At 37.3% G+C, this 10,833-nt stretch overlaps 2 protein-coding genes across 5 annotated transcripts in view; one reads left to right on the top strand and one right to left on the bottom strand.

Moving 5' to 3' along the window:
• Positions 1 to 1,693: 1,693 nt before the first annotated feature.
• LOC109966760 (eukaryotic translation initiation factor 4E type 3-like) lies at positions 1,694 to 7,670 on the bottom strand. Of its 3 annotated transcripts, none has more exons than XM_020611876.1 (8): positions 7,138 to 7,670; positions 6,364 to 6,537; positions 5,486 to 5,558; positions 4,941 to 5,035; positions 4,782 to 4,842; positions 4,626 to 4,692; positions 3,680 to 3,835; positions 1,694 to 3,586 (listed from the first exon to the last, which is right to left on the bottom strand). In XM_020611876.1, the coding sequence occupies exons 2-8, from the start codon at positions 6,522 to 6,524 to the stop codon at positions 3,540 to 3,542; spliced, it is 660 nt and encodes a 219-aa protein (XP_020467532.1). In that variant the 5' UTR covers positions 6,525 to 6,537; positions 7,138 to 7,670; the 3' UTR covers positions 1,694 to 3,539. The 3 variants fall into 3 exon arrangements, with proteins under 3 accessions (XP_020467532.1, XP_020467531.1, XP_020467533.1); XM_020611875.1 differs by lacking the exon at positions 7,138 to 7,670 and adding an exon at positions 6,600 to 6,690; XM_020611877.1 differs by lacking the exon at positions 7,138 to 7,670 and adding an exon at positions 6,600 to 6,680 and having other exon boundaries at positions 6,364 to 6,511.
• Positions 6,536 to 10,833, top strand: part of LOC109966759 (serine/threonine-protein phosphatase 4 regulatory subunit 2-A-like) — a 6,016-nt gene continuing 1,718 nt past the window's right edge. The window contains exons 1-8 of one of the 2 annotated variants that reach the window (XM_020611873.1): positions 6,536 to 6,610; positions 8,332 to 8,413; positions 8,577 to 8,747; positions 9,125 to 9,218; positions 9,319 to 9,356; positions 9,489 to 9,563; positions 9,760 to 9,909; positions 10,155 to 10,414. In XM_020611873.1, coding sequence (XP_020467529.1) covers positions 8,412 to 8,413; positions 8,577 to 8,747; positions 9,125 to 9,218; positions 9,319 to 9,356; positions 9,489 to 9,563; positions 9,760 to 9,909; positions 10,155 to 10,414 — 790 coding nt within the window. In that variant the 5' untranslated portion in view covers positions 6,536 to 6,610; positions 8,332 to 8,411. Of the gene's footprint in view, positions 6,611 to 6,994; positions 7,084 to 8,331; positions 8,414 to 8,576; positions 8,748 to 9,124; positions 9,219 to 9,318; positions 9,357 to 9,488; positions 9,564 to 9,759; positions 9,910 to 10,154; positions 10,415 to 10,833 lie in introns of those variants that run through there. The other variant, XM_020611872.1, reaches the window with a different exon arrangement.

Raw genomic sequence — 10,833 nt, 5'->3', positions numbered from 1 at the left:
GGAAATTTAACTCTGTTAAAATGAATGTGTCAATATTCATGACTTCACAACCATAAGCAATACCTTTAAAATAATTTGGAAAAAACAATTCTTAAAAAGCTCAAGTTCTGTTCATAATTTTACCGCGTTTTGTTTCCTTATTACAAATGGTCATTTTTTTACTTTGCAAAGTTAAAACAGCTTTTTTTAACAGGGTGAGAATGAATACTAAAAAAAGAGTGCTAAAAGCAAAATTATATAACCGCTTTAAATTGACAATATTTAGTTCCACTGACAATTGCTTAATATATTCTCTCATTTCACAAGTCTATAATGTCACATCTGAATGAAGTTTCAGATCAGGCATTTCTGAAAAACAAATCTCTTGTTCCTCATATCATTGATCTTAAAACCATATGTGACACATTACACATTTCACAAATGACCTCTGCCATTAGCTCTCATCTGGGAATGGAAATTATGGGACCATCACGTCTGTCATTATAAAATGAAACTGAAATAATTTATGAGAAACAGCAACAAGTAACATTATCTTTGATTTTTTTTTTGTCTTCCAACTATTTACATATTTACAGTTTCTGACATTTCACATCAAACTAAAGCCTGTACTATGCAGCATAGGGAGGCTTCTCAGTTTCCTAAGGCAAATGTTCAATATCTCCCCTGCATTACTGACTCTCGGTGTAAAAAGACACTTCATCCAGTACAATCCAAATATAGATATATACAAGCACCCAGCTCAATAAGTGTTAATAGTAATAATAAGTAAGTAATAATACAGGCCTCAAGGCTGATCAGACAAGCAGTCTGGTGTGGCAGTGATGCACATAATGATCACAGCAAAAACTACTCAATATTTAGATAATTTCATCGGTACTTACAATTATAATCAATAAAAGGGCAACAGCCTTCATGTGGAGGTGTAATCCTTGTGCTAATCCAAATGTAGCCGTCTTGTTAAATGTTTCTATAATGCAACCAGAAGAGGGAGACATTTTCTTTCTAGTCATTGCTGAAGTACTGTTGATATTGGTCCCTAAGACAGATTCCACTATTACAACAGCCACAAAAAAATGAAATTAATAAAAGCCAAAATCGTTCTGGAAGCCAAATTAGGCATAATGATGAAAAATGACAATAAGAATATGCAGCCTCTTGAACATGCACTGTGCAGTGATGGTGCCAAAGTATGTTGAATTTATATCAACTACAAACAGGCGCAGGCCTTGTGAAAAGTTAAGAATAAGATTGTAGGCCGTCCATTGTCTTAATCAGTCCTGGAATCTGACAGCAGACCTGCCAATGAACAGCCCGATGATAATGACCTGAGCATATTTCCATTAAAAACAGAATCAAAAGTCCAATCTGCTATGCTGTTTTTATTCAATGCAAAGTATTAAAAACATCAAAAGACTTAAGTTTAGGAGTTTTTGTTCTTCAAACACATGTGAAACATGACTAGATACAAGACCAACATGCTGAACACAGGATGTCTGTAACATTTTAAACTGCTGTCCGTGCAAATTCTCAGTCATCCAGGTCATAGTATGCTGACAAAACAAAGAAGAAATCATCTAGACGTAGTTTTTAGGTAGAAGACGTTTCACCTCTCATCCAAGAGGCTTCATCAGTTCTGTCCAACTGGTGGTGAGCAGGAGGTATTTATCCCCCTGGGTGGTGTTTCAGTCCTTCAAAGGCCAACAATGTCCCCTAACGACTGATTCACTGCGGTTCCAGTCCTTTGGTGGCCAACAATGTCCTCTAATGACTGAGTTGTTGGGGTCTGGTATCGGTGAGAGTGGTCAACTGTATTTGAACCCTCACATGTGGACCAGCGCCTATTTTATACTGCTGGTAAACACAAGGCATCATCCAACATCAGCAATTATTTAGAAGGTCTAAGGTCTGAAGTGAGTGATCAACTGTGCATCTGAAGGCATTACAGTATTGGTGTTCTCTTCTCCTAGAATATGTGCTTTTAATGTTACTATTATTATAATTAACAAAACAATACAGGGAAAATAAAGTGGCCAAGACACCAGCATTATTAATACTTAACTTATTTGATCACATTGATAAATCTGTCAGTGGGTTTCAAGGGATGGATACTCTGCTCTGGAGACATTACCTCAAAAGTCTTAGTATTATAATACTTGGACTCCAGAAAATCTGCTCTGCTCTGTGCAGTACCAAATAGTCTTATTCCCTCCCTCATCTACTGTTTCAGTCTTATTCCCTCCCTCATCTACTGTTTCATACATAAACACCCAGAAAAGGCTCCTTTGGTGGGATGTACAGTATAATACTTCAACTTGCAAAAATTCAACTTTTCAATAATACAAATACAACCTATTACACAGAAGACTACAATAAATATTTAAAGCTATAGATTTGAGAGCTGCTGTGATTTATACAAACACTGTATGTTTAAATTGCTTGATAGAGCAACACATTTCTTTTTTGTGGCCCTGTGACAGATTTCTGTGTATTATGTTCATTTTTCCCTCAGGCCAGTATTGTCTACTCTACAAAGAGTCAGTTTTAACAAATTCACTTTTAACACAGGTCATATGAATACACAAAAACATATTTCCAACACTGTCACCCACACTTCTCTGTTAGTTGAACACAGAAAAAAGAAACCCATAACAAAATGAATAAACAAAAGCAGAAAAACACAACGTAAAAGGTGACATAAAACCAAAGTGCATTTAGTCTCACTTGGTACCACAAGTCCAAATAAATCCTGGAGGGGCTATCTGATCTCTTACACATACAGACAAAGTGCTTGGTTAATACACATGCTTAAACAAAATGACAACCACAACACTGAAAATTTGCCACAAATTCTACAAAACAGAGATAATTGCATATATTTCTCAGCATCTATTCAGGATATTGTATACTGTAGTGATTTTATTGCATTAACAACATATTTCTATTGCAATTATCATACAAAAGAAAATTTAAAAAGTGCATTTTTCAGCTCATATTAGCATTGCAGCATAATATATATATTTATGTTATCCAGTATAGGCAACAGTATTTTGGCTGTAACATACAAAACAGAGAAAAGAGCTGATTAGAAAAGCCTTGTAATGTATTGTTAAGGTAACAGATTACTTTGTGGCATGAGGCTTCCTCCTAGATCCAAGAATGAGATTTAATTCAAAGGCCTAGCATCATCTGTGCTCAGGAAACTGCAAACTTGCTGTAATACATCTAAAAAAAATCTGACTGTGCACAATCTGCTATTTTGTTAAGGTTTCTGCAAAACTCTTCAGTATAAAAACATACAAACAGTGAATGATGAATAAAACTCAAGTGTTTTTTTCATTTGGCTAAAATAAACGTATTTTGGATACTGTTATGAATGACAGCAGTGCTGTTCAGAAGATGGGAAATTCCATCAACTGAGTTTCATAAAACATGGGCTGCTTTTTGAGGTAATTAAGATTATACATTAAACCACTCTTAGCTTGACTACATCAAAATTTGCCCAAATATAGTCTGAAACGTTCATAAGCAAAGAAAATGTGCTAATGTCTTGATCGACCCCCTTCAAAAGCATGATGCTCCTCATGTGCTGAAAAGATATACGAACAGAACAATTAAATACATTATTTTGGAAGTTAAAAAAAAGTCATATATCACTGTTAATACACAAAAGAATACTCACGTTTGTAAAACACTGCTTTAAAGGGTACTTGTGGAAGAAGCTCATAGATCCTTCCTAAGACATTTGACTCATTAGCACAAGGTGCATTTCCATTCCAGACCTGAACAACATCTTCTCTGTCTCTTACACTGATGCTGACACCGACTACTTCATCTTCTGCAAGAGCAGTGACAAAGACTGAGATTAACACATTTCAGACTTACAGTATTATGTACACATTACAGCAAAGCCTGTTTAACAAACATTTTCTAGACCAAAAGCCTTTACGTTTTAGGGCTGCACGAATATGGCAAAAAACATAACCAGGGATTATTTTGGTCAATATTGAGATCATGGTTATTTAGCACAATTGCTCATTGACTTTGGAACTCTAGCCACAAGGGTTTCATGCCAGTGACTTCTTGGCTGGTCCCAAGCCCGGATAAATAGAGAGGGTTGTGTCAGGAAGGGCAAAAAAAAGTTAAAACATGCCAAATTTACTCATGCAAATCGGATTCGCTGTGGCGACCCCTAACAGGAACAGCTGAAAGTAGAGTAGACATCATGCATTTAGTGAATAACAAAAAAAACTTGTCTTTTAACAGGGGGTGATTGAACTTTAAATATGATTAAAATGAAAACAAAGTATTTCATCTACCTAAATGTGACTGACAGTTTTTACTCGTGGAGGTTTTATTGCATGTACACTATCGAGCTTAGGTGTTGTCACTTTGAGTAACGTTTCACTTCACCCGATAGGAGCAAAACATGTTGCTGCTGTAGAGCGCTGAAGGGGTGCGCTGGATTTATTACACAACACAAAACGAGAGCATCATTGCAAAACAGAGTACGGCACAATTGTTTCCTTTTTTCATAATTGTTGAAAGCCAAAATTGTAATTGAAAATAAAATTCGATTAATCGCCCAGCCCTATTACACTTTCTCAAAGCTTGAGCAACATGTTTACCTGGGGCACAATAATCACTGAACTGTTCTCCAATAGTAGCCAATAACAACTCCTTCCACACATCAGACTGTAAATACGAAGACACATTTGTTAAATGGCAAATAAATAATACACAAACTGTACATAATAAATACTGACATTAATTATGTCACTTACAGAGCAATCTTTGGGCACTTTCATTTTCCAAACACCTCCTTTAGCATTGCTCTCTTCTTCCCTGTATTTAAAATTGACGGCAGCAATACAAAAGGTCATTTTAAACAGTTTCAGGTGATTATGTGCACACACAAAACCTCATCTTCACGTTTAGCTCACCAGAGTGGCTTCCTTTCTCCTCTCATCAGATGATAGCTACATCTCAGTGGCAAGCTGGAGACACTGGGTATGTTGTTGTAAACTCCCCAAAAGTTCTACTCGGATGCCAAGGTCAACAGAGCAAACGGGTTATTTTATTGAACAGAGACAGTTATCCTTGCTAATATTTCACATTTGTTACAGTGCACAAAATCACAGCCAGAGGTCTTTTACACACTGATCTTAACCAGTAGTTGTAGTTAGGGAATCATGAGCATAGAATGTGATTTGACCTTTACATGTCTTGTAGGGGTGCCAGAGGTTTTAAGGCTTCTCTTAACTAAGAAAGTGAAACAAATCTTTGAGCTTCTTCTGATAAGAGTGCTAATAAAAGTTTCTGACACTATGTTAGTTTGCTATGGGCTTGGAAAGAGAAACAATTAAGATTAACATCTTAGCAGAGAATCTTGATTTGAGGGTAAAAAGGAAACTTTCTAATGAAGTGTGTCATCACTCAGCTGAGTGAGCTGTCTGCTGAGGTCATGTTCTCATATCAAACATCTTACCTGGACAGTCTCCACAGTGTAGATTTTCTTCAGGTTTGATTCACATTCGGCTGCTGTTGTTCCTGGTAGAGATCTGACAAAAATCAGATGCAGACATTTAATACAATTCCACTCCTTTTATTTGCTTCTTTTAAAAAAACGTTACAAGCTTGTGAAGATCTCAGCTTCTCTAAAATGTTCTAAGATACATTTCTTTCAGTTGCTACATTGCTCAAACATGTTTCAAAGAGCTGCCCTCTGAGCTGGAAGGGAGATCATATCAGGTGACAAGTAAGCCAGTATACAGTAAACAACACTGACCCCATTTGAAAACAGGTCACTCTTGTGTTACTCAGTGTCACTTCTATTTAACTCGGTTGTGATTAACTAACATGAAATCATGCAAGTAAAAGTGTATGAATGTTAAATTGGGAACTTTTACATAGCCACGGAAAATCTGAGCTACGTAGGTTGAAGTAACAGAAAAATAATGCTTTTCTAAACTCTGGTGACAGACACATGTACAAGGGCTCAGGTTTTTAACACCTCTACTCATAAGAGTCTGAAATCAGACTGAAACCTTGTCTAAATCAAGTGCTGTTAGTTATTATTACACCCTTTTTATAGCTTAATAACCTACCATGTAGAGGAGTTGTAAGTAGGTCAGAGAGAAAACAAGGCGACAGAAAAGCTGCACCAACACTACTAACAAGCAGTTTTATTATTTGTCTGTGATTTATTAAGGCAGACAATCCCCCTAGCGCCGTTAAACACACCTATAACATAATATAATCTGGGGGTCGCACATTCGTCATATCCTTTCTTTGTTCCCATTAGAAGGACAGCTACAAAGAATTCACCTTGACGCTGACTGAATGAGTAGCCAAGCAGTGTCTTACCTATCAAGCCAGAAAGTCCACGGCGAATGTAAGGGCAGAATAATACTGTCATTGTTACTTGAAATACTCCCCAAATCTCTGTCGCTGATGTGCATGTTGTGCTCCAACAGACCCGGGCTGGATGACGTGCTCAGTTGTAATGCAGCCACTGGAAGTGCCATTGTTATGTTACCTCTGAAAATCGAAAAACTTCGTAAAAAGAAAGAAAAGAAAAGAAAAGAAAGAACCTAGCGGACCTCTTGTGCAGGTATTGTCACCAGGGTTGTTGTGTTTTCATATCTTGGTTGGTTAGGTAAAATTAACCCTGATCAGCTGCTGACTCATTGGTCGCTTCACCGGTTTACACCGTCACAACAACAGAAAAACGATGACACCCGTTGACTGCTTGCGGGACCTACAGCGCACCACAGTTCTCCAGAGGTTTCTCTAACTAAAGTCTGCTCACACTTTAACTTAACGTATAATTATTTACGATCTGAAAACTAGCTGTACTCCAATTCTGGCTACCTATGGCTACTATGGGATTGAAATGCTACTGTTGTTGTCAGGGTCAAGTGGAACGCTTCTTCCGCAAATGCGAACACGTCATTTTGCACATGCGCAGTGTTCACTTGCACCAGCTTTGTTGGGTTGCTACCTGCTACTGCTAACTAGCAAGTATTTCCTGCTAGCAACTGGTCACAACTATGGATATCGACGCGATATTGGAAGCGTTTCAAGGTAATACTTACAGTTATCAAAATAAGTGATTCATCATTAGTGTAGGATTTTTACCTTTGTTTTGTTGCCTTCAGCAAAAGATGTAATGTTTGCTTAGAGCGTTACGTATGTTATCGCAACTTAACGCTAGCTTACCAACATCAACTAGTGTTTAGAAGAGACACTTAGCTACTGATCTTGTTTTCTGTCCGGTAACTTGTAGCTAGTTTAATGTTATCCAGTGCTAGAAGTTGGTCGTATTTCACACTTCTGCTCAAGTGTTCCCTTACTGATGGTGATGCAGTTATGTAAACAGCTAGCTGGTTAACGTCACAGCATCCATGCTAACTTAACTTACTAACTTTTATATGAACTTTCCTGAATTGGTATTAGACAGGGTATGTGCAGGTCTTGAAAGGACTTAAAGAGCTCTGAATTCAGTTAATAGGAAAAAAAAAGCTTAGAGGGTATCAAAAAGTCAGCAGCAGTGTTAGTTATGCGTGTTGATGTGTGTCCTATTGCAAGCTCTCGGGACATGTACCTGTATATCCAATGCTATAAACAACAAGCGGGATTTTGCTGCAGGAGGCTGTTAAGTCATTTTTTTTAGTGAAGTTTCGTTTTGCACTATCACATCTGCAGCAACCGCTGTCACTACTCTAGCTACAGTAGCTTTTAGCAAAAACTGCAAGTAATATTTTTTTATGTAAATGTTGCTGAGTATCTTTTACTTGGTTAAATACATTAGGAATCATTGTCATAATAGCAGAGGAGTACAGATAAAAATGGCATAAATGGAAACAAGTTAATGTTCTTAGTAAACAATTGTATCCCTTATTGTCCTGACTGTTTTTTTTTATCTCTATGGTCATGAAATGGGAACTTATAACGTTTTTAATTTGTTAGAAAACCACAGCAACCCTGGTGTGCTGATTTTCATAACGTGATGCTTAAATTGTTGTCTTCACTGTTGAGCATATTTTACTAGACATAGCTGATAAGTGACACAAAACAATCATTTAATCATTGTTAACATGCAGTTAATGTGTTGGAAGTAACCTGAGAGTAAATTAGGCTTAACATATTTTAATAATTAACAGAGTACATTATTGTCTGTTGATTATAATCTTCTGTCTTATTTTGAAGTATTTCAACTTAAGGGTAATGCAGATACAAACATTTGTTTGGCTAAGTTGGGGTCAGATTTATATCCTATTGGTATTATTACAAGTTAACTTTTTTTTCTGCTTTCCATGTGGGCTTTGACAGATTTTGAGAAGCAAGGGAAGAAAGAAACCAGTTCTGTACTAGACAAATTTCTGTGTCATGTCGCCAAAACAGGGCAGCCAATGTGAGTAAATGTTGACACACAGTAACAATGACATTCATTTTGCTGCCAGTGAAATCTGCTTGGTGAACTTATTGCACTCATATTAAGGATTTTATTAAAACCGTGTCCCAAGACTTCGTGTCGATGACATGCTGATTTCCCAGACATTTCCAATATCTTCCAGGATCCCATGGTCACAGTTCAAATCATACTTCATGCTCAAGTTGGAAAAGGTCATGGATGACTTCCATGCTTCAGCACCAGACCAGAGAGGCCCACATAATCCAAACATAGAGTATGTTCCCTTTGAAGAGATGAAGAAGAGGATCTTAAAAATAGTTGATGGTTACAGTGGGTGAGTAAAGCTGTTGGTAAACCTCCTTACAAATTGCAAACAAATCTTTCCATCCATATACAAATGTAGAAGTTCAGTTACATAACTCCATCAGTGTTTGTCCATTACATTATTAATGTTCTTCTTCTCGCATGTTAACAGTTGAATGAAAGCATATCCACCAAGAGATATTAGGATGTTAAAATCAAACCCAAATCAGCCGTAAATCAGCATCTATTGCAAATGTATTTGTGAAATGCATTCAAGACTGACCTAACCCTCAGGCCTGGTAATTTCCTCATGAATTCCCACATAGCAGCAGTGCTCGATTTTCAAATTATTGTGAGATGGCTTTGTGTGGCCTCTGTCTTAAATATATTTCTTGATAACGTTCCCAGAATCCCATTCACCATTCAGCGTCTGTGTGAGCTGCTTACTGAGCCTGAGCGAAACTACAAAGGAACAGACAAATTTCTCAGGGGTTTGGAGAAGGTGAAGTGTTGCACTCAAGATAAGCATTGTTTATGAATATTAGTTTAAGTTGATTTTCCATTGCTTTAAATTCTAACATGCATGTTACTGTGTATTGCAGAATGTAATGGTGGTCAGTTGTGTGCATCCCACACCAGAGTAAGTCCATATTAAAAGCTGTTCAGTTTTAGCTCTCCTTGCTCTCTGATGGCTGTAGTATCTCTTTTGTTTGCCGCTTCATTACAAGTAAAAGCCAGCTGTTTTTGTACTTTGTCTTCACTTATTTCAAAGGAAAAATGGGGCTTCCAGTGTAAACAGAATGAATGGAGTGATGTTTCCTGGTAACACTTCTCTATATTCAGACAGGTGAGGGCAACATGCTTGTCAGTGATTGATTTCCTTAAACTGAAATTGCCTCAAATACAGCAAATGGAAAGTTGAATTAATTTAAAGCAAAATAACCAAATGTTATTTTGTCTTGTCGGTCACTTTGGGTTTTAGTAGCTGCTGATTTTTCACTTTGCAATATCACAGTATTTTTCTTTCTTCTCTTCTCTTCTAGTCGAAATGTAAATGGTCCAGGCACACCAAAACCACTCAGCAGAGCAAAGTTGTCATTATCGACTTCACTTTCCACCAACGGGCTCCCTGACACTCCAGTGAGCAAAGAGCGAGAGCCAACCACAGAGGAGATCGAGGAGCACCATATCAGGTTAAAAAAATTGATACGGTACACACATGTTCTACAGCAGCAACTGACATTCAAAAAGTAGAATCTGAGGGGTACTGAGTCTTTTCAATATTTATTTTTTAAAAGGGAGAGATCCTGATAATAGTAGCAAAGCTAATCAGATTCTTCTTGAGACCCTGTTTTGGAAAGCAAAACATGTGACTACATATTGGTTTAAATGTGAATGTGTAATTTGATGAACTGATTCCCTTCTGTTAATATGGCAGAGACTCCTTGCTATCTGAAGCTGATCTGACACCACATAGCGGTATAAAGAACAAACACCCAGAGGAGGAGGATTCTAATGTTGACACACAAGCAGTCAAAAGGCTCAAGTTTGACGGAAAGGAAGAGGATGAAAAGGAGTCATCGTGTCCTAAAGGGCCAGAGAGCCTGTCAGAGACACTCGAGTCTTCAAAAGAGTCTTGTGGACAAGCGTACAAAAGTGGAACATCGTGTGACACATCTACTATTTCAGAGGATCATGGTAAGTGTGAATTCATCCTGCGTATCAGCTGGATTTTTCAGCCATTTGTGTCATGCTCATCTTATGAAACAGCTAGTAGCATACTTTAATCAGTACATCTGCATATATAGGCTTTGCAACATTCATGTTTCACTAATGCTTTATGTGTGTGTGTGTGTTGTTTTTACTCTGACAATCAAGTTTTTTGATTTGATTTGATTTGATTTGATTTATTCTTTTAAAGCATGTAAAGACAGTTGATATGTCAACACACATAATTTTACACATATCCAACAAATGCTAATCCAATATCAATGTGCTTATACCTAGTACATGCTTGAATGGAGTAGGAAGAAGTCAGACTTATCCAGTCCTACCCCATGACATCATCTTACCATCATTGGTTTACAAGCAGTATCTCTACATAGATAATTCTCTTC

Source organism: Monopterus albus, unplaced genomic scaffold (genome assembly GCF_001952655.1).
Source record: "Monopterus albus unplaced genomic scaffold, M_albus_1.0 scaffold118.1, whole genome shotgun sequence".
Classification (NCBI taxonomy): Eukaryota; Metazoa; Chordata; class Actinopteri; order Synbranchiformes; family Synbranchidae; genus Monopterus; species Monopterus albus.
Note: the sequence above shows the minus strand (reverse complement) of the source record. Positions and strands in the feature narration are given on the sequence as shown.